This window comes from Carassius carassius, chromosome 9 (assembly GCF_963082965.1).
Source record: "Carassius carassius chromosome 9, fCarCar2.1, whole genome shotgun sequence".
Taxonomy (NCBI): domain Eukaryota; kingdom Metazoa; phylum Chordata; class Actinopteri; order Cypriniformes; family Cyprinidae; genus Carassius; species Carassius carassius.
This window is the reverse complement of record NC_081763.1, coordinates 24822498-24845625: the sequence shown is the minus strand read 5'-3', so window position 1 is coordinate 24845625 and position 23128 is coordinate 24822498. Positions and strand designations below refer to the sequence as shown.

The 23128-nt window shown below is 37.2% G+C and overlaps 2 protein-coding genes across 5 annotated transcripts; one reads left to right on the top strand and one right to left on the bottom strand.

Annotated features, from left to right (window-relative positions):
• Positions 1–2397: 2397 nt before the first annotated feature.
• Positions 2398–7671, bottom strand: zfand2a (zinc finger, AN1-type domain 2A). Of its 3 annotated transcripts, none has more exons than XM_059558571.1 (10): positions 7510–7671; positions 6865–6936; positions 5235–5329; positions 5000–5131; positions 4763–4914; positions 4557–4676; positions 3893–3983; positions 3720–3796; positions 3405–3544; positions 2398–2729 (listed from the first exon to the last, which is right to left on the bottom strand). In XM_059558571.1, exons 2-9 carry the CDS (start codon positions 6917–6919, stop codon positions 3433–3435), a joined length of 834 nt encoding a protein of 277 aa, XP_059414554.1. In that variant the 5' UTR covers positions 6920–6936; positions 7510–7671; the 3' UTR covers positions 2398–2729; positions 3405–3432. The 3 variants fall into 3 exon arrangements, 2 of the variants coding, with proteins under 2 accessions (XP_059414554.1, XP_059414553.1); XM_059558570.1 differs by having other exon boundaries at positions 3460–3544; XR_009435024.1 differs by lacking the exons at positions 2398–2729; positions 3405–3544 and having other exon boundaries at positions 4561–4676.
• A 10511-nt stretch (positions 7672–18182) lies between these two features.
• Positions 18183–22453, top strand: LOC132148631 (homeobox protein unc-4 homolog). Of its 2 annotated transcripts, XM_059557331.1 has the most exons (5): positions 18183–18315; positions 18460–18537; positions 18781–19189; positions 19659–19834; positions 21093–22453. In XM_059557331.1, exons 3-5 carry the CDS (start codon positions 18931–18933, stop codon positions 22110–22112), a joined length of 1455 nt encoding a protein of 484 aa, XP_059413314.1. In that variant the 5' UTR covers positions 18183–18315; positions 18460–18537; positions 18781–18930; the 3' UTR covers positions 22113–22453. The 2 variants fall into 2 exon arrangements, with proteins under 2 accessions (XP_059413314.1, XP_059413313.1); XM_059557330.1 differs by having other exon boundaries at positions 18189–19189.
• The last annotated feature ends 675 nt before the right edge of the window (positions 22454–23128 follow it).

The window sequence follows — 23128 nt, the reverse complement described above, 5'->3', positions numbered from 1 at the left end:
GCTTATATGGAAGAAAGCATCTTTCAGGTCGACCGATGTGAACCAGTCGTTCTGTTTTATGGCGCAGGCGAGCGAACCATGAGTTAACATTCTGAAATTGTATTTCCTTAAATGTTTGTTCAACACACGAAGGTCCAAGATAGGGCGGAGAGAGCCATCCTTCTTTGGAACCAGGAAATAACGTGAATAAAAACCCTGATTCATCAGACTGGGGGGCACCACCTGAATCGCTCCCTTGTTTAGGAGGGAGGATATTTCCTGTTTTAGAATGTGTGAGGCGTTCACTTCCGCGTGTGAAGAGAGAACGCCGTTGAAATGCAGGGGTTTCATTGCAAACTGCAGTCTGTACCCCTGCATTATAGTACGCATCACCCACTCGGGAGCCGAAACAGTCTGCCAAGCCCATTCATGACTCGCGAGTGTTCCCACCCGAGCCACAGCAGAGCTGTGTAAGCCCAGCTGAGTTATCTGTGATGCAATGGCGCCATCTAGTGGATGAACTAGGGGCAACATACATACTGCTTCTGCACTTTTCCTCACAACAGACTCCCTGAACGTGAGGGGGAACACATAACGTTCATAAGACACATGGGCCGGGCAGCCTCGAGAGGAGGGGAACCGCTCCATCCGCGGGTGACCCTGTGTCTCTTGTACGGGGGTTCCGGGACAGGAAGAGAGTCCGAAGGGCTCGTGGCCCGTGAACGTGGACTCGATGCCCCCATCAGCCGGACATCAGGCAGGCTGCTTACGCTTCGAGTCGGTGGGGGCAGGGTTAGATGGTCTTCCAGCCACGGCTGCGGTGGGAGTCGATTTTCCCCAGTGCTTAGCAGGCGGTGGGTTATTTTGCCGTGGAGGGGGTTTGTTGCGGGGCCTTTCCGACATTTCTCTGGTGGAAATGTCGTCCCATGGTAGGCGAGGGGCCGCCTTCCTAGGGAGGCATAGCTTGAAGGCCTCATCCTCCTTCTTTTTGTCGTCACACCGTTGTTGCATCAATGCGACGGCGGGGCCGAATAGAGCTCGGCCGGGCTCGACCGATGCGCCCGCGATGCGCCGCTTCTCGTCTTCAGTCGCTGTCGCTTCAGTCGTCTTTTCAGCGAAGAAAAGGCTGAAAAGACGACTGTCACGTCTGGCGGAGCCTGATCTGGCGATATATCCTCCTGAAGACACGAAAGTGAGCAGCGTATTCCAACCGAACTGTGTCAGTGCAGAGATCGCGAGAAGCGAATGTCAACTGGAGAATAGCAGCGTCGTAGCCATTATATGCCCTTAGGTAAGGGGTGGGGCCTTACCTGGCATTGGCTGCGCACTTCTGTCTGTCTAGCCAGACTTGGTGCAATTGGATGCTTCTGCAGAGGTCAGGTACGGAAGTCCTTCCCATAGGTGGATCTCGAACACGAGATGATGAAAGAGAACTTTGATCCCTGTGGCTTCATAACGGAAGTGATTACCTAGATTCTAGATTTTAAGAAAGAAACTTTATCTGTTATTTTATTTTTAATGTTTGGACAGCACAATAACAGCGAGGAAAAAGCTTAATGCAGTGCTGCCAGCAATCTAAACAAAACAGAAATGCATAATAATGCCATTAATGTCTCAGCATTTCTCATTGTGACTCATCTCACAGGTGTCAGATTGACAGCATCTTTATTGGAAACATTAATCACTTACTAGGACTGGTTCTGCTGAAATGCTTTCAAAAATAAATTGATTGGTAGTCATTTAGTTTGTTTTAAATATATATATTTATATATATAATGTTATAAGAGTGCATATATTTTATAAATATGATTTATACATTTTATAAATCATTTAATAAATATCATTTTATTTTTAAATACAAAATTAATAGTGTATAAAAATATGTATTTACCCAAACACACTTTATATATTCACTTTGTCAACTCAAAAATGTCAAAAGTGTTTTTTTTTGTTAAGACTTTCATCAGCTGAAAAATCAGTATGTTGTAAAACAACAGTACAATCCATCGAATGCACTGTACTTCTATCCCTCGCAGCCTCATTTCCTTTCCTGTCAAAAAATATGGCACTGAACGGACTAAGATCTATAGCTTGAAGTGGAAAGGTTTTTGTCAGACTTGTCACAATGAACGTAAAATGAAAAAAATCTGGATAATTCAAAGTGATTTTTTTTTTTTTTTAAGTATGCATCAAACAAAATGTAAAACCTGCAGGGAATCACTAATTGTAAAAACGAAGAAACAATAATTTACTGGAGCCTTGAACCACTCCTGTTTTGCACCCAAAATCTCAAATGTCTCTAATGTGACCACACATTTACACTGCTTATGTATAACATTCACTCTTAAAATAAAATGTATAATGAAGACTAAAGTGTGTAGTGTTCTGGTTAAGAGGTATGATCAATAGAGTGTGAAATAAACACTTTAAAATAATTTATTTCAAAAGACATCTAGATTGATTGACAGATTAACATGATAGCTATATAAAATATTTACATGAAGCACCACTTGCCAAAACGGCACAATTGCCCATCTAAGAAGCATAATACAGTGAAGCGCAAAAGAAAAACAACGACAACATAACAGCCGTCAGATGTGTTGACTTGGGAAGTAGAAGCTTCATATGCTGGACATGTGCAGGTCACTGGTACATTATTGGTGCTTGTGTGCAGATTGAGGCAAATTACAGTTGGTCAGTGCCACCTCACATTAAGACAGACAGCAGCTGGTCTCTTTGACAGCTCCTCCCTGTGGATTGAGAAGAGAATTAGAGATCTAGTATTTAATCACTGTAGTAGCATCATTCACAGACATAATGATAAAACCTGATTGATGGTGACTTGACCTAAATCAAGTCCTGGTGATATGGTAAATAATTTAAATGTATACATGCAATTCAGTGTATGATTATTAAATGAATCTGATTATTTTATTATTAAATAAACTTTATTTGTTTTTGGCCAAAACGTTAGCTTCAGTGTTTTGCGATAATATTTTGGTATTATTCATATTAACAAGATGACAATTACACAAATATCAAGCCAAGTGTATATTCAAATTCACACTTCAAAGGGACCATCTCAGCAAAGGAGTAAAAGTACACATGCTTGCTTCTGGAATCATCAATCTAAATTTATAAGACATGCGAACCAAGGCCAGTTCAAAAGCACACCCCCACAAAATTGGAAAGATAATTTTAATTGATAAGCAAACATTTTTTTCTCTTAAGAGTTTCTTATTTAATTAACAGTCTCTGTAAATATTGCAATGTTATTGCATTCCCAGATGCACACCCAGATGTTACCGCTCACCCAAGATGTGTCAGATGTTGATACTTAATGTTGATATTCAATACAGACCATTTAATAGAACCCAGCACCCAGAACATTAGATGTAAACAGAGATGCCACTAGGGCTATGTACCTAGATGAGGTCCTGTTAGCATAGTATGCTACTGACTGCTAAGGTTTCTGACTACCTGTTGTCTCTGCTGCTGTCTCCTGTATTCTTCTTCACTAGCAGCGAGAGCCTGAGCTAAGGCCAGATCCTCCTGCTCCTGAGGGCTGAAATGCACAAAGTTAGCTACTAGCATACATTTCAGATTTCAATATTACAGTTTTTTCAATTACAATTTTTTTTTTTTTTTTAAATAGCACACTTTCAATACTAAATGTTATGTTCAAAAATCATTATAAAATCTTTATGGTTTATTATAAGGGCAGAAGAGGTCAGAAATACCTCAGAGTAGGTTGGCTTGCCCGAGCTGATTCAGCCAGTGACATTTCTAATGCTCTCTGGAGGGCCTGTTCCTCCGTCTGTGAAATAAAACACAATTCAAGGTTTAAATATAGTCAAACGTAGTTTAAAGAATGACAGTGTATTTGAAATGAAGTTCAAAATGAGCAACATACCAGGCCGACTTGAAATGATGCTGATGATGGAATTACATTCTGCGCTGTTGGAGACACCATCGGAGAAGACACAGCATTTATCCTTTGTGCACTGAGGGACAACAGAGAGTAATAAGTACCTGAGAAAACCGTCAAATGACTTATTTACACTCCCATTCAAAAGTCTGGGACATGAAAAGATTGTTTTTAATAAAATTGTTTTTATTAAGACATGATGCATTAAATCGATCGAAAACATTTACAGTGCTACAAAAGATTTCTGTTTAAAATAAATGATTTTCATTTAAACTCTTTGTTCCAAGAATCCTGATAAAAAAAATACATAAAATTGGTTTCAACAAAAATATTTAGCAGCACAACGGTTTTCAACATTAATAATAATAATAAACGTCTCGTGAGCAGCAAATCGCATATTAGAATGATTTCTGAAGGATCGTGTAATGTATCCCATTGCATGAATAAATTATATTTTATAAAGTTATTTTAAATTGTAACAACATAAGAAAACAATACTGTTTAAACTGTATTTTAGCCTTGGTGAGAAGAATCGTCTTTCAAAAACATAATAAAAAATAAAGCAATCCCACATTTCTGACTGTTAGTGTACATTCAAATAACACCTCTGAAGGCAATTTTTTTTATTCCCCCCTAAAAATATGCTTACCTACTGCTCTGAGGTCTGCTTGCAGTTACTCCATTGGACATGTTCCTAGAGTTCCCTCTAGTGGATGACGCCGCAGCATTACTGGAAGAGGAGGCTTGAGCCCTCATTAAAGCTGCATGCCTGCAAAACAAAACCCAGCATTACTATTGGACTAGTCATCCAGAGAGCTTCACTCAGCAGTATGGAAGCAAACCTTTCGTACTAACCCTGATTTGGAGACTGTCTTGCCGTCAGTCTTACAGTCATGGTCGAGTGGATGTCTATGTTTGAGACAGTAGTTCAAGTGGCACTGGTCACAATTCACCCGGATCATTTCCTTCTGCTTGCAGCCACCTTTGGAGCATTTATTTGTAAAGATCTGTGGGGTGGGAAACAATCAAGTCGGTATTCATTTTAAAGAGATAGCATTTTCTCTCTTTCCTTTTTGTAGTCGGTCGGCCTACCTTTCGTTTCCTCTGAGCAGGGTCAGATTTGCAGTCTCTGTCTATGTGTTCCCCAACTTTGATGTCAGGCATTTCCCCTCTTCTAATGGGAATGGGGGTGTTGCACAACGGACATACAGGAACCTGGATATCCTGCACAAAGAAGCAAACATGTATAAGCCACAACATGTTTTAAGCATGGGTTAAAATATACGACGAGGCAAGATGATTATTTATTAGAGACAATTATGCCCACCTTCTTATATGAAGAAGTGCACTTGTGATTTGCATAAGTTATGTGGTCTTTGCAGAAAATTTCTTCACAGGCATCACATTTCATTGGAAGAAAATCTGGAGTGTACACACAGGACAGTGAAAATTCAACTAATGCCGAATCACTATGAGCTCAGCAACATTATAAAACCGGCTTGGTGACCTCTATGGGTTTTACAGTGGTTGATGGCTGTTATAAATACCCTATCCACTAAAATTTATACATAAATATACACTAAATGTTGAAGTCACACAACAGAAATTAGAGTGTAATTATCAGACAGTGTTTCTGATCTCAAATTGGACAAATATTGCAAAATTAATCGACGTGGATGTCACATTACTCCCGTGACTAGACTGTTTAAAAAATAATAATAAAAAATTTGTTCACAAAACAGGAAATGCCACACCTGATGAGATTTAACCAGTTTTGCCATTCAATGTGTGATCAGGCGGAGTTAATGCACATACACAAACATTAATAACTACAGGCTGTACAGGGCTTTACGATAAGGATGGCTAATGGTGGAAAAAGCGAGAGCACTATAGGCTCAGAAGTATTCATTTAAATAGGCTGGAAATGGTCAACAAATCACATCTAATGCTTTTGTTACACACTCTCCAGTACTTGATTCTGATTGGTCAATCACAGCACTTCTGAAAATGGCAGATGCCCAGAGCAACACTGTATAACTGACCGCTCATCCAGAAAAACTAAGCATTCATATTCCTTTATTTATCTATTTAGGATATTTGATTGGCAGCTGTGTAATATGCAGATATTATCATTAATTTCACTAAAATAAGCATTTCACTGTACCTTTGTTTATTTATTAATTCATAACTGTCATGGAGTTACATTATGGCTATAATTTCAACTACTATTGCAAAAGTAAAAGCTATCTAATATACAATTGTTTTTGTAAAATACATGTTTGAATAAGAAACATTGAAAGACATATTTTGTTGTGGGCTATCCAAATATACACTATCATGTGAAAGTTGGTTGTTAAAACTTTTTAAAAATGTTTTTGAAAGAAAAACATTAAAACGTCTAATGCTTACCAAAGCTGCATTCATTTGATAAGAAATAATACAGTAAAAAAAAGTTTAACATTGTGAAGTTTTAATAGAATTTTAAATTTGAATGTACTTTAAAATATAATTTATACCAGCCAGATCAAAGCTGAATTTTCAGCATCATGACTCCAGTCTTCAGTGTCACATGATCCTTCAGAAATCATGCTAATATGCTGATTTCACTGTGGAAAACTATTTCTCTGCTTAATTTTTTAGTGGAAACCATTTTTTTCCCAGGATACTTTGAATGTTCAAAAGAACTCAATCAGAATAAAAAATTTTTTAACCATATAATTATAATTGATTTACTGTCACTTCTGAATAATTGTATTTGTCCCACCTGAATGAAAGTATACATTTCTTCCCAAATAATCAAATTAATAAATAAATCTGACCCCAAACTTTTGAAGGGTAGTATACATTTTTAAAACCATTTTTGTGCATTTCTTTAAAGGCCAGTGAAAATGTTGACAAGCTTGTTGTAAAAATGTTGTACAAATCTGACCAGGCCAATAGAAAAACTACATTCATACCGAGACGTTTGCAGCTCTTCTCCGAGCAGTGCTCTCCGAGATCAGGAAACTCCATGACACTCAGCTGCTGGACTGTAAACAGGACATCAGGAAATCAAACAGATTAACATCACCTCTGACCTGATATGACCTGCTGTCATTTATCAATAAGACAAGCTGCCAAAAATCAGGACTCCACACAACGACTAAACATGCTCTGAATGCGGAAGGAAGGCCTGGCCAGAGTTAAGATGATCCTGTTTACTATATTAGGCTCAGGCTATTACGTTACGTAACTGTTGTGGCTTTACTATGAGTAGCGTACAGCTAAAGCTGAATCATACAGAATAATATATGAACATCTCAATATATGGTTGTTATAATCGCTAAAGGTTGTTTTAAACGCTATTGTTGGAGCGAACGATAAACGATATCTTTCATGCTATTAAAATGTGATTCAATAAACTTGACCAGAAGTTAACATCATTTAACAACAGACTAAGCCGGGTGAGGTTAAATAAACACCTGTTATTAAATATAGTCTAAATAGGGTGATTTATTAAGCATAGAGAAACCAGGAATGACTGCTTGTCGTTTGTTTTGCGTTAAAAAAAATGTTCATTTTAACCTAGGTAACGTTGATAAAACAGTAAATGTGTATCTTACCGAGACTGTGCGTAAATCCTCCTTGGATAATGTTAGTTACCTAGTTAAAGCTTTTAGCTTTGAGCCAAGCGCAACCGCGGTGTTTGGGGTTTTGTAAGTTGTCGTCTGCTGTTTTTTGAGATGTCATCGCTGGAGGTGTGAATCTGCTACAGGAGACTGTTTTTTCAAAATAAAAGTACTCGAGGTTTATGGCAGGGTGTCCCGCAGCAGCAAGCATCACGTGATTTATATGTATGTCATTTCTGCTGCGCTTTCCCCGTATGTCTCAGACAGCTCTTTATTGATGTTGCCGTTCGAGGAGAAAGTATGCAACAGAATTTATGACAAACTGCAGTGAAGTCATTAAGTGTTCAAATGAAATGCTTCCTATTCTTAAACATAATATCTGTTTTCCTTCATTCAAATGAGTAAGACTTATAAAAGAACAATATTTATTATTGATTTGTTTTTGTTATTAGCAAAATGTTATATTCATCAAACTAGATGGAGTAACTCAAAACTTAGTTTTGCTCATTGTCAAACAGCCTTTAAATTGTATTTAGAATCTGTAAAGTTTTTTAAAAATCGAAAAGCCCAAAGAACTGTCTTTGCTAAATGAATTTAACTTATGGTTTTGAAGCCCGTTATTTTTTCTTTCTCTTTTAATTATTATTATTTTTTAATTGTTTCAATTTGTATACTAAATGTGTAAATGTGAGAAATAAGTCAAGAACTTACTGATGAATTCTCCAATTTTAAAAGTAAAAAAAGTAATTAATAAAGTAATTAATAAAATATATAAAATAAAAAAGACAATGTGAAATGCAATGTTGCTTTTTATTAGTTACCCGTGGTAGCTTAACTGTGCTATCCTGATTTTCAATAGATAGGGTTTTGATTCTCATCCATACTAAGGGCCATAAAAATAATGCCACTTGACAGGAGTATGTGCTACCAAGGCTATAACCAGCCAAACATCTGGAATGTGCCAAATGTAGAGAGTATATAGTATAAAATTCAAAGTAGTGTAAAGTAGTTCACTGGCCATCATTATAGACCTGTTCTGTGTACATATGAGCCCAACCAAAGGAAAACAATTATTATCTAAAAATAAATAATATAGGCTATATATAATACACAAGAATTGTTGAATTTTTTGGGCTCAAATAACTAATCTGCTCCATTTTACTAAGGGAAAATAAAAACACATAATAACATGACTGTTTAAGGGACTTTTACAAGTGGAACGCATCTTTGCAAAATTGTGCTTCCGGTAGTGCTGTTCCTTATTGTTTCTGGCTTCAGACAGCTGTCACGCCCTGACTAGTCACGTTCCTGCTGACGCAATCACGTTAGCCTATTGCTAGAGATTTCCAGAAAATACCACCAGAGGCCATGATTCATCTTAAAAACGTAAAAAATAAAACCTACCATAGAGTTTATATGTTATATGCGACATATAAAAATTGCGTGTTGCGTAAATAACTATAGTATGTTCTTGAAAATTTTAATATAAAAATAATACAAATAAAAACATACATGAATTAACAGAAGAATATACATGAGAAATTATCATGTTTAAATGTAATTTGTGAAATTATGTTAATATGTATGTTTATATAACCGTTTATTACAATTGTTTTTAGACTGTACAGCACTTAAGTCAGCAGCTGCTGTTTTAAATGTGCTCTATTAAGTGTTATTCAGATATCATATTTCAATCATTAATGTACCGTTAACATCAATGAGTAGCAAAATGTGGATCAGATAGGCTACATATAGAACAATATTGTGAATTACAATAAATAATAAATGATCATTTGGTGGTTAAAATGGCAGATATAGATAACTGTCTCCAGTCCCCATTGTTGGAAAGTTAAAGTCACAATGACAGAGCTGAAAATGAATCTGGAACATTGTGGTTGTATGTGTCATCTCGTATGAACAATAAGGGCTGTGTTTTCACTTTTGACTCCTGCCAGATGATACATCACACCAGCTATCAGAGGAGGACTGGGATCACCTGTCAGCATTTTGACAGCATAGAGAAGAGGTGTTAGAAAAATGGACTCTGATTGCTACAGATCTGTTTGTTCTAATGCTTCCTGTAACAAAAGAGAATGTACAGGCAAATTACCATTGAAAATGTCAATAAGGACAAGTGTAAATGACACCTTAACATTACTGGCTATGACAGTATTTGGTCTTGAGAACAGCTTTCACAATAGCAATCATTAAGGAAAACCATGAATTCTGAGATACTTAATGAAACATCACAACGTGGAATAGGACAATTTTCTGTGCAATTTATTGCGCTTTGCCTGTATAATTTCTCCACAAGGTGACAGTAATGTTGTTTCTTTTTCTATTTGAGCCTCACTAAAATGTAATACTTCTTAATTATTTTTCATTTTGGTTTCAATGTTACTGTCAATTTATACTCTGGAAATACAGGCGGGAAATTGTCTGAATTAGAGTTTGTGTTTTAAATTAATTATTTCACCTGCATGAACAGAGATCATTCAATTGAATAAGGGCATTATGTTTTATGATCTGTCACGCAAGATTTGGCATTTTGTTCTATGACTGCATCTATACCATGAGAGCATTAATACAAAGTTTTACTACATTTACTTGGTATGATTTACTAAAAGGCTTGAATGCATTTTGATAACTTATCCCATGAACGTTTTACAGTTAAACGGCACTAACTGAGGAAGTCTAGATACAGACAAGGTATGTATGTTTATATAATTGTTTTGAAAAACATTTTTTAGATTGTACAGCACTTTGGTCAGCAGCTGTTGTTTTAAATGTACGTACTCTAGTATTAAGTGTAATTCAGATATCATATTTCAATCATTAATGTACTGTTAACATGGGGAGGTCATGGCCTACTGGTTAGAGAGTTTGACTCCTATTGATATAGTATTCTGTGTAATTACAGCCACCTAACGAGTGACTGATTTTTATATGTAATGTCAACAAAACTAGAAAAAACTTTCAGAATGTCTATGAGCGGTAGGCTATTTCAGAAAGGAACATTTAAAAGATAAAAAGATGAATAGTTTATTGCTACTGTGTGAGTAAAATGTAATCACATAATCAATTAAAATTTAACAGTGTTCTGATCATGAGTATTTTAAAAATGTCTCATTACAAGCACTTAAAGGGTTAATTCACCCAAAAATGAAAATTAGCCCATGAATTACTCACGCTCCAGGCATCTTAGGTGTATAAACATTTAAAAAAAAAAAATGTCTTTGATTTTCCAAGCTTTAGAATGTTACAGTTCATCAGGCCAAAAGAAGGGATATTGAGCGCATACATCCATGGTAAAACGTCCCTCATATGGCTCCAGGGGGTGATTGAAGGTCTTCAGTAGCGAATCCATGCATTGTTGTGATAAAAATATACATATTTAAAAACTTATAAACACTTTTCTGTCACTTCCTGTAACTATCGTATGCGTGTTCATTCTGGGCAGATGACGTACAGTAGGACATGTTGGTAGCGCATGCACCGGTGAGAAGTGACGAATGTGGAAGCAGAGAGGTCAGAACAAAACAAAACACCGGTCATGAATTAGAAATACGGCGAGGATTTATAAAGAAAAATGTCAGAGGATTTCAATGTAAGCCACGAGGAGACTTTTTTTCCTTTGCTAATATAAGTAAACTTTGCTTCCTTTGCTACTGTTAACAAATGTTTGTTTTCACAAGTCTAGCATATGCTCACTGGCGCATGCGCTAAGGATTCGTCCTACGTCATCCACCTGGAAAGGCTTCCACGTACAACTGTTAGTGCAAGCTACAGAAAAGTGGTTATAATGTTTTAAATATGTTTTTTAAAAGAACGCATATATTCGCTACAGGAGGTCTTTATTCACCCTCTGGAGACGCATGAGGCACTTTTTGTATTACGGATGGATGCACTTTATTAGACTTCTTTTGAACTGTTTAAAAGAAACACCCACCCACTGCCATTATAAAACCTGGAAGATCCAGGACAATTTTTTATATAACTCCGATTGGATACGTTTGAAAGAAGAAAGTCATATACACATATGATGCATTGAGGGTGAGTAAATCATGGGCTAATTTAAATTTTTGGGTGAACTATCATTTTAATTTTTGAAATTCAGATTACATGTAATCAGTTACTAGCCAGCTCTGCACACCAGGTTATTTTTATGCATGTTCACTCAAAAATGTAAATTCTCTCATCATTTACTCACCCTCATGATCCAAACCTGTATATCCTTAATTTTTCTGTTGAACACAGAAGATAATTTAAAGAATCTTTATTTTTTGCTTTCATATAGTAAAATTCAGTATAGGATCCAGTTGTGACTAAATAACAGAACTTTCATTTTAAGGTGAACTATCCCATTAAAAGCATCTATACATGAAATAAGCGTGAATAATGAATGTTGTCAGGAAGATTAACAGGTAATGTTCAGGCTGTGAAAACACATGGATTCTGAAACTCTCCATAATCTCTAACAGGTTAATTAGTGTATTGATCACTCAAGCAGTGATCCAATTTAAAGATCTGAAATTCCTTTATTTGCAAAATAGGTTTACACAATACGCACAAACACCCTCGCTCAAACGCATTTAAATAATTCAAAACAAAGACCACCCAGCCTCTTATTATGCAACAGTGCTCAGTCATGCTCCTGGAGGCCCGTGTAAAAGATCACTTTTGAGCTCATCTCAGATTCTTCCCTGGTACAAGAGCACCTGGCTCATAAGCTGCTAATTTTGCTGCCAGATGGCACCTCTCAGAGAACACCTGCTTCATCACTGGGATTCCTTTACGTTGCCGAAACTCTTTCAGCTTGAATAGTAAAATGATTGTAATAATTTCATATCTGCTTACTATCCTGTCTTTGCGAGAGCAAACGTTTATGCCTACAAATGTGCAATGGCTCTCTGTCAAAATGTCTCTCTGGGTCAGCCTCCATTTCTCTGTGCGGTGACAGTGTCTGTCAAATAGCATCATAAACGCTTTTGTTTAGGGGCCGCTCATCACCATTTCTCTCTCACCCTGTCAGCGGTGTCACAAATTTCCCAGGTGTCCGGTACTTGAAAACATTTCTCTTTTTTTTATAGGTGTGTTTGACATACCATGCCTCATACGCACATTCACACCTTCTAAACTGTGGGGTTTCCTGCTGAAATGTGACTACACTTATAAGCACTTAGCACAAAAAAATCCTCATGGGCTCACAGGTGTGAGATTCAGAGGGACACAATGCAAACATTATATATGAAAATTCTTATAGTTACATTATAATGAATTTACACAGCCTTATCAAAAGTGACTTGGATTTAATATTGGAGAAATATTCAGGATTAAAAATAAATACTACGGAAGTTTATTTTTAAACTTTGTTTGCTCTTAAGTGCATTCAGTGACCCAGCAATGACCAACTCCTTGAGTCCAACTATAAACAAATAAGTCTTTCTTTGTTTTGTCCTTACATTCAGTTGAGTGAGTCCAGATATATAAGCTAGGCGGTGACTCTAAATTGGATAGTAATTACTGCCACGAGAAATTGAAGGGAAGCAATCCAACGTATTTTCTATTATGAGATAGTATTATTCTTGGTTAATAATCCCTTTATGCATGATTGAATTTTGATAGGCTGTCTGAATGATAATTGCACGTAATAAACCATTGCATCTGAAGGCTTGTTAAGCTTTTGTGATTGGTCATATCAGTAATTCTTATTAAGAATTGCAAAGCAGGTTTGGATAAGTAAATATTACTGTTTGTTGGAAAAATAGTACAACACACTGTCAGCACTTTCCTTAAAAAAAAATAAGGTCTGATTTTATATTCAGAATGTTATACACTCTTAAGAATAAAGGCTGCAGGTAGAACCAAAACGGTTTTACTGCATGATGTCTCAAGAGAATGGATTTTATAAAGCTTCTTTTTTCTCTTATACCACATGACTGTGGTGTGGGTGGTAATAATAATAATAATAATAATAATAATAATAATAATATTTACAATAAATTAATTTTTAATCATATTTATATATATTATTATTATTATTATCGTCATCATATATTTACAATAATAATTAATAATTTAAATTCCTTTAAAAGGCAATGTTTCTTATTATTAAGCTAAATCATATGTATAATGTATCATATACAAATATGTAAGTACAAAAATAGTTTTGCTGGGTCTCAGAATATTTAAAACGTTTTAACATAGTCGGTATTAATTTTTTTTTTTACATGGCTGAGGGGGAGGCTTCAAACATGCTCCAAGTCGGCTGCTTTGACCAAAGTGACAACTCGACATGTTAACTCCGAGGACCGCCCTTCAGCCTTTTGTAAGCAGAATGAGTAAATGGACCAGAAGAGGAGGCGGCTCGTGGCTAGAGTAAAGTTAGAGGGAGGGTGGATGTAACAGAGGCGTCAATAAACGTGTCAGGGACAATGACCTAAAATACAGCTCGAATAAAGAGACGACAGAAGTGAACAGATGGGGTGAGGTCCGGAGGAAACGCAATGTCAGGAGTCAGGACCATTTAGGATGTCAATAGAAGATCAACAAAACGAAATAAACTTGAATTTAATAGCCTACAGATGTAATGCCTTAAATGATTATGGGTGATAGCGTATCAAGAATTAAAGAAAAATTCAATTTCTTCAATATGACAAAAACAATAGCCTAGTTTTGCTTAGTCAAGAGGTATAATTGAATGCTACATTGGAAACGGGCCGCCGCTTGATGGCGCTCATGTATTCGATTTTTGACTAAATGGGCTTTGAAGAATGGTAGCCTAATTAAAAAGACACACGCCTATTAATGAGCAATAGAAGTTTTATCAATTAAGCACGTCGACGCACGCTTAAAGTGACTCGCGAATGATGCGAGCGAGTCGCTGATTGAACTAAGTATAGTGTAAAATTTAGGAGGCCCAATAAACTGGTGAGTAGGCTATAATGCACCTTTCATGGATGGTGCAGTGGGGACTGGTTTTTGGAAATGAAATATGTCCTATTCGCTTCATAGAAAGAGAACAGCACACACAATTCATTAAGAAGATAGCTTGTTAATTAGCGCTAAGTTAACCTGATTTCTCTTAATTAAAACATCTTTCCTCGTTTACGATGTGGATATATGCAGATCTCCTGGGCTTTGAATTTTCTACAGCAGCAGATGGCCAGGCTGTGGATAATAGTTAACGCTCTCCGTGCCTCAGATCCCTACAACGTGAGCTACCGACCTGGCAGGAGATTAACGGACAGCCAAATCTTAACAAAGGAAACGTTTAACCATTTCTGGCCCACACTGGAGAGGTGTATGATCAGGGCAGGCCGGACTTATCATGGGGGTGTTTTTGTTGTCAAATAGGCCTACAGGTCGAGTCAAAGGGCTAATGTCTAGATTGGGGTTTTCTTTAGTTGCCTGCAGGCCATGTTCCTGACAAGTATGTCCTCCTTAGATTTTGGGGGGAATTATTCACGTGACACTTCATTACACATCTCTGAACACCTATGGAAATGCACACACGCATGCACGCCAGTAGTTTGCCACTTTTGGCTCCTATAAGAGAGACCGTTTGCATTCTCTAAAATCTGAGACACTTCAGGAATTAAATGGGGTTAGGAGGAAGATTTGGTTATTTTCTTTCCCCGTTGTTATATTACTAGATTGAAGCTGAATAATAAGCAAGGAGTCAAACTGCACACCCTTCATCTGTGGAGCTGTAATTAACGGGAAAAATGCAGGCGGTGAAAAAATGCAAATGATTCTGCACAAAGGCTTCTCACAAATTGGCGTCACCATTTCTCAAATTATATCATTACTATATTTTGAAAATGTTAATCTGTTGAGCGGATTTCCCGGGGGAGCTGAGTAAATTAGTTCTATTTCCGAACTGCCTCACTGCGATGGCACGAGAGCGACAAGCACCTCTGATTTGCTGATTACAATTAGACTCCCCAGTTTGGGCTCCTTCAAGCATTGATAATTTTCGGCATATTAAGCACGTTTTAGCAAAGGTGATAAGTCAGTTTTAATTGAAATGAAATTATTATTCTAATGGAAGTTTGGTTATTATTATTAGGAGGCCGCACTCATTTTAGATTCCTTTTTAATATATAAATGCGGTGAGTAAAAAGATTTTGAAGGGTATTAGGGTGTCAGGATTGAATGAGGTAATTTGAAGGGAATTACTTTCCCTTCTATCAGAAATGAAGTGAATTAAAAGTCCAAATCAATCGCTTTCACTTCTCCATTCTACTTTGACAGCAGCACAATTACAGATAATTAGATGGAGGAAACTTTTAATTGTAGGGATTAAGAAGAGCGGGGAAATTTTCAGGATCAGAGAAAATTTGGAAGCGCGCGTTTCCTGCCTGCTAAAATCGAATCAAAGGATTTGGTTTAAAACACTATAGCCGAGTCTATTTCTTTAATTGGAGCTGCATCTCGTCGTATCAAATCATCCACAACAATTAATTTAGATTTAATTCTATAATTATCATCAAATCGAATAATGTGCAACTTAATTTAGATAGTTGAAAATTAACGTGCGTGAAGTTAATTGAGTAATTAAACTCCTCAGCTGTTGCGTATTAATTTGCTAGCCTAATTAAAAATGAATTTGGTTTTATGTAATGTTATAGTGATGCGGCCGTCGGTGTTGGATGGGCGCTCTGATTAGTTTGTTTGGTTAGGCGTTACGTCTGAACACCTGCTGTTAATGGGGTCAGTGACGTCTACTTGATTGCACATGCTCATTTTCCGCCAGAGGCATGGTTAAGGGTAGCTTTGGGTGGGTTTTGCTCAGGTACGCTTCAGTGCATCCTTTTTGAGTTCAGATAACTTCATGTAACTGAAATTCCACCTGCTAATTATAAGACATATTGGGTAAGGTTGTTGGAATTTTAAGATAGGCTATATGCCCCAGTTATAGAATGGTTCCAGGAATATAGGAGAACTCTGTGGAATGGGCTTGAGGATAAACGCAGGGAATATAGTGTAATTGGTGATAGGCTACTGGTAGGTGTATTTGTTTTGTGGATGAGGTCCAGTCCTGACTCCGCCTTCTCCCTTTGAACGTAAATCTAATAAAGTTGTTGCTGACTATGCATATTTTTTTTGTAAAAGGTCTATCATTAACGTTTTTCATCATAGCCACCTTTCCAGAATTGCACACTTTTTACACCACACCATGACACTGTTTTATTTTGGCCTGAAGTTGACTGATATCTAATAAATAAAATAGAACACAACGCCCTTTGATCCACTGAGACGAGATAAACGTGCTTCTGTTTAATAAACCAAATCAGATTTCTTTTTAGGAATACTACAATACATTCGTCTGTGCTAAATAAAATACATTATTTGTAAATGTGGCCCACTGAACTCTGCCTAAATTGTGAATGAAACTCCAGAATCCAAATAAATGGCAAAGAAGACAAGTCTAATAACGGCCCTGAAAGCAAGTCGTGTTCGTCTTATTATCGGGTTAATTAAAGCTAAGATCTGACAATGCCACTTGGTTGTAGAAAAACGGATTTAAATGCAATGTCTCCCGGGAACGCGTGTCAAGGGCTGCTTTTCATTGAGCCGAGATCGCACCACGACGGGACCGCGCCCTGAACTGTCAAAGCTGCAATTATAGAATTCTGATGTTCAGAAAGAGATCTGGATAACCGAATTATTCATACTTGTGTACAGTATAATAATATAAGTTTAAGGCACAAAGAAACTAACATTCAAAGATTCATCAAACTTCTAAAAGCACTTAAGGAATAAAAGGCAAGATCTTGAGACATATTTAAAAAGGGTTCATTAAAATTTAAACATTGAATTGCAGTGGGGGTGCTATTTGGGCTCGAGGTCAAGAGACGAACGGATTATATAGTTCCTCATAATAATATTAATTAAACAATTTGCATGCTAATAAGGTAACAATTATCAGGGCCTCTGTTGAAAGATTCGGGTTATTACAACACGCCAATCCGAGTGGCAAGGGTCAGGGTTTGAGCTGGAGCGAAATTTCAACTCAGATTAACATTATGACAACTCCAGACAGGGCCAAATAAAGTGCAATTATATATCTGTAATGAGAGTGGGGACAGGACGGCCTCTTAAAGCAGTGGGATTGATTACCATTCTGTATTCAAAAACACAGCTAACTTGCCTAAATATAACACATAGATAGCTATATTAGAGTAAGACAAATTAATGATAATGTTAGATTGGTGACTGTTCTAGAATAATCAAAAATATGAAATGATAAACAATTATTAGCCTACTTGTTTAGCCTACCATTTTATTTTATTTTCTTACTGTTCTTTATTTTATTTTCCACACTGACAGAAAAAATAAGCTTTATAGGCTACTTCTAAACTATATAATATTAATTAATACTCATGGGAGCGCAGCATATGTTAATAAACGAATATTGTTTCAGAGGTGTATCAACTGTTGTAAGTTAAAGCAAGCGTGATATTACACACAATGACCACAAATAAACCGTGCACAATTTGTACATCAGCTGTTTAAATGACATTAATTACACCGGAGTGCTATGGCTGGGGAAATATATCTAATTTTCAGTTAAATGTCGAGTGCCTTCTAATTAGCTATTAATGTAATTAAAAGTTCATTTATTCCTCCAGCGTTACCAGACGAGTAGGTTCACATTCTCACTCTTCTTATTTGTGAAAGCATTGTATTGCGCGTCTGGTTGTGGTTCGGAATGAAATTTGACAGCTCTGTTTGACGGATATCTTCGGCTTGACTTTTGAAAGGTTGCCCAGGAGTCGCCACGTAAATAAACAGGTTAGATAGTGGGTTGGTCAGTTTGTAAACAGTGCACGACGAATCTTACACATGGCCACATTTCGACTTGGTGAGTCGGTAAGGGTGTGTGTTTGTTTTCCCCCGGCTTCTTTCCTGTTTTCTGTTTGTTTGTGTGTGCAAAAGATTTGAAACGAATAGACTAGAGGGACATTGCCTCAAACGGTGATGAATCCGCCCCTCTGTGTGTGGCTGCAGTCCGAGGTGAGATTTCAGTGTCTATTTAGCGTTTAACTGGGTATCAAATCTGATCGCACTCCCTCTAAGGCCCCCTGTGTAGTCGTGATGTAGTTCTTATCAAAGCCCTCCTGTCTTGTTGTGACAGCTCTGATATTGTTTATTGAGGTGGATGTCAGGTTTAATTAGCAATCGATATGGAAAGCGTTTTCAGACCACGTCTCTGACGTCAGCGCCGATTAACGCTTCTCATTGGTCTCAAATTCCCAGAGCCGAAGCTAATTATTGGAAGCTCCGTGTTGATAAAGAACAGCTCATCCTACTCTCCACATCATGTCCCCTCCTCGCTGGCCACTCTCGCTGCATGTTGTTTAAATTCACATCACCGACCACCAGACGTCGTTTCCTTTTCCCTGGGAGATGATGGACAGCAGGATACTGGATCCACATCATGCCCAGTTCGGAGGCTCGCTCGGTGGGATGGTGAGCTTCCCGTACCATCTAAGCCACCATCATGTATACGAATTAGCCGGTCATCAACTTCAATCTACGGCCGCGGTTCCTTTCTCAATAGACGGATTACTTAACGGCTCCTGCACGGCTTCTGTGGTGAATTCTAACCATCTCTTGTCGTCTGGCTGCGGAATGAATGGAGATAACCAACAGTACAAACTGACAGGTAAGCAAACACGCACTTGTCCTAAACTGGCATAATGGTCTCTGACTGAAAAAAGCATGTTTCTGTCATGTTGCAAAACAAAAATATATATTAATTTCCCCCTCCACATAAAGCTTTGAGGAATAGCCAGGGGAAACAAAAGAAAGGATTCTCTCGTTCACTCATGTGTTCAAGCTTTAGGCTACTGGAATTAAAGCGGTCAGATTTTTATAAGGAAAAGAGGCTAATATAAAATTTTCTACAAAATTATTGACAGCATGTAGGCAACTTCCATCTACTCGTATTATTATGTTTTCTTTATAGTTTCATTAGCAAGAAAACAAAACTGAGGGATTTCGTTTTCTCTCTGTCTTTTCTACGCGTTAACAGTAAACGCTCATGCAGACAAATAAACACTAGGAAGAATAACAGTGGGACCCCTGTAACTGTGTAAGTTATAAGCGATGGTAATTTATTGTTTTTCACGTAGATTCGGGTGATCCAGACAAGGATAGCCCGGGTTGTAAAAGAAGACGAACTCGTACCAATTTCACTGGCTGGCAGCTGGAAGAATTAGAGAAGGCTTTTAATGAAAGTCACTATCCAGATGTGTTCATGAGGGAAGCACTTGCTCTGAGATTGGATTTGATAGAATCGAGAGTGCAGGTAAATACAATAAATTTATTTTTTACGTGTTGTGCTGTGACATTATGAACAGATGAGTCAAACATTATTTTGGTGTAAACACAACACGGTTTTATGAATAACCATGTCATATTGTTTTTGGTTTTCCCCTTGCTCTTTGTTCTGCTATTTTTCTTTCATAATGTTATTTGTATAAAACGGGATGTGCTTATTTTGAAAAGCTTCTTTTTTAATTGTCTTCATTAAGGTTTAGGAAGCTTTATTTCAAATTAAAATTGTATGTGTATATATATATATATATATATATATATATATATATATATATATATATATATATATATATATATATATATATATATATAAAATAAAAAACAAGTGTTTTACAAGAAATGTTTAGACGTCTTTTTGTAGTTTTGTACTGTATTTTGTAAACTATACAGTAGGCCCCACTGTTGGCAGAAAAAAAAATCAAGAGATCACACTGCACAAAAATAAATACGCTAGCTTTAATAGATATATTTACAAATAATCGTGATTCTCTTTTACATACAGTCGGGTTGAATGTTTTGCAAAATCGAGGGAAAATATAGGCGTACATGAATAACTGTACATGATCCTTATAAATTATTATAGGCTAAATAATTACATTTAATCGATGTACTCTGTTCGAGAGAACACATTTCTTTGTGCAAAATAGCATGTCTGTCAGGCGTAAGTTCATTATCATTATTTCATCTGAAAACATAGAATCAAACATTTGGCCTAAATCAAAACTCATTGCCTTAAATTGTATTTAGGATGCGGCCTACTTTTAGAGCAACATTAAAGATTATATTTTTAAACCATAATATTATTCTAAATTGTGTTGTTTGGATAATTGCGTTTTATTTTAAATTATATTACAACAATACCACATTTATAATACATATCCAATACATTTCCAGCATTCTATAAAATTCTGGCAACTCATAATTAAGCAAAATGTGTTTTAATACTTGTATGTTAATTTTTCAAAAACAACAAAAATAATGAAAATATAATATACTGTATTGTATATTATAAATATAGCAATATAATGTGTATGTATATATATATAACCTGTATAGGTGAATATATAGCTATACACATAACGTAAATTTTATTTATATATATAATGTTTAAAAGAAGGCCTATTTATATATATATATATATATGTATTGATCTCAGCACTCTTGGCATTATTTTAATGACGTGAAATTATTATTATTATTATTATTAATATTTATTTATTCATGTTTAGGTTTGGTTTCAAAACCGAAGAGCGAAATGGAGAAAAAAGGAAAACACGAAGAAGGGGCCTGGGCGACCTGCACACAACTCCCATCCGACGACCTGCAGTGGCGAGCCAATGGACCCTGAGGAAATTGCCCGCAGAGAACTAGAGAGGCTGGAGAAAAAGAAAAGGAAACAAGAAAGAAGGCTTTTAAAGTCGCAGAACAAACTAATTCCCGGGGACTTATTTCACACCCCAGGATCTGACAGTGACAGTGGCTTGTCACAAGTAACGGACAATGAGCAAAGCCTCCATTGCGACATGGGCCGAAACCAAACGCAACCATGCTGTGACCAAACACCACAGAAACTCCAGAACCAAAGAACCGCGGACCAAGACGCGAGCGGATCCGAGCTGGACTCGTCCGACAGCGGTCAGCAGTCAAACCTGTGCTCCAACAGTAGGTCTTCCACTCTTCAAAAACTCAATCCATTCAGTGTGGAAAGCCTTCTGTCGGACTCCAGGCCAAGGCGCAAATCGCCTATGGACTTTCCAGTATCGGCTCCACGGCCTTTGATAGGGAAAGGACATTTTTTACTGTACCCTATTACACAACCTCTCGGTTTCATTGTTCCACAGACTGCTTTGAAGAGCACAGCACCAGGCCCTGATTCTGAAAATGGCCAGAAAGGGCAAGCTGCTGACAGTACCTTTGCTGGAAACCTAGGACACAGGAACGCCAAGGAAAACAACAGTGTAAACAACAGCGGCGCGCGAGCAATCAAAGGCCAGGTCAGTCAGTCGGGCAACATAACGTGTTCACCACAGAGCACTTCACCACAGACTACAATTAATGGTCACTCGGCGTCGGCGGGCAGCTGTAATGAAAGATGCCCACAAGATATAGAGTTAGACCCCGGCGATCCACAGTCTCCACAGTCGGAGAAAAAGGAGCAGTCGTTACCTGACTATCTACCACAAAATTCAGAATCAGCGACAAGCAACAAGGACACCGACAAAGACTCAGTTGACGTCGATATGGAATAAATGAAATCGTAGTAGAAGCTGAGGTGCGTGTCGATATGACACGCACGCACGCAGATTAAACGAAGAGGAAAAAAAAGTCGACATATCGAAACGTATCGTTTTCATTGACATTTATATTCTGATTAGGGGAAATATCGGTGTGAAAAAATTGTGTGTGTGGTGGGCTATCAGATGTTTATTGAAAAATAGCAGCAGCTCCCTGTATAAGAAATTGTAAAAGGGCAAAAAAAAAAAAAAAAGAAAAAAAAAAAAGCCAAGACAAAACCTCAGACGTTGTACAAAGCATTAAGATATTTATATATGTAAGTTTTTTCATAAATAAATCGATTGTATACAACAAACTTAAGCGTGAATGGCCCTCAATAGAGCTTATATTGTGGGCTATAGCTCCTTCTTCCAAAACCATGTGTTGTATTTTGTGTATTGCTTTAACAAATTTATTCATCTATAAGCTACACTGAAATGAGGTTACGAGCCGGAGGCGAAAAGACCCGTTCGACTCCTGCAGAGTTTTGATATGAAAGTAATTATTTTCCCGGTGGCTACTGCAGGGATTCAGTTTATTTTAGCCCAAAGGGTTATAATACATTACCGATTTCTAGTGATATGAAATCACATAAACTTCCAAGAATAATAGAATTAGCATGAAAGGCTGGGGTGTCAAATTGAAATACGAAAATAATAGCCCCGGCAGCTGGGAGTGTGTTTGTGCATATTGGATAGGAGATGGGAATTCGTGGGGCGGAATTTTCATGAGCTTTTCACTTTGTCAGGGCCCTTGTAGCTGGCTATATTAAGATAGATGTTCGATGATATCCCTCATTGTTCTGTCGCTTATATTGATGTTCCTGTGTTATCAGCCTATTGATCATGCGTCGGCTGTAATAGGACGGGCGAAGCAAACGTGCCTATTTACAATAGCAGAACACATTTGTTCTAATAGGGTTGGCGGTCCCATGGGACCCTGTGGGGGCTCCCAGACATCTGCGCCTTGACAATATTAGCACTGTTGACCA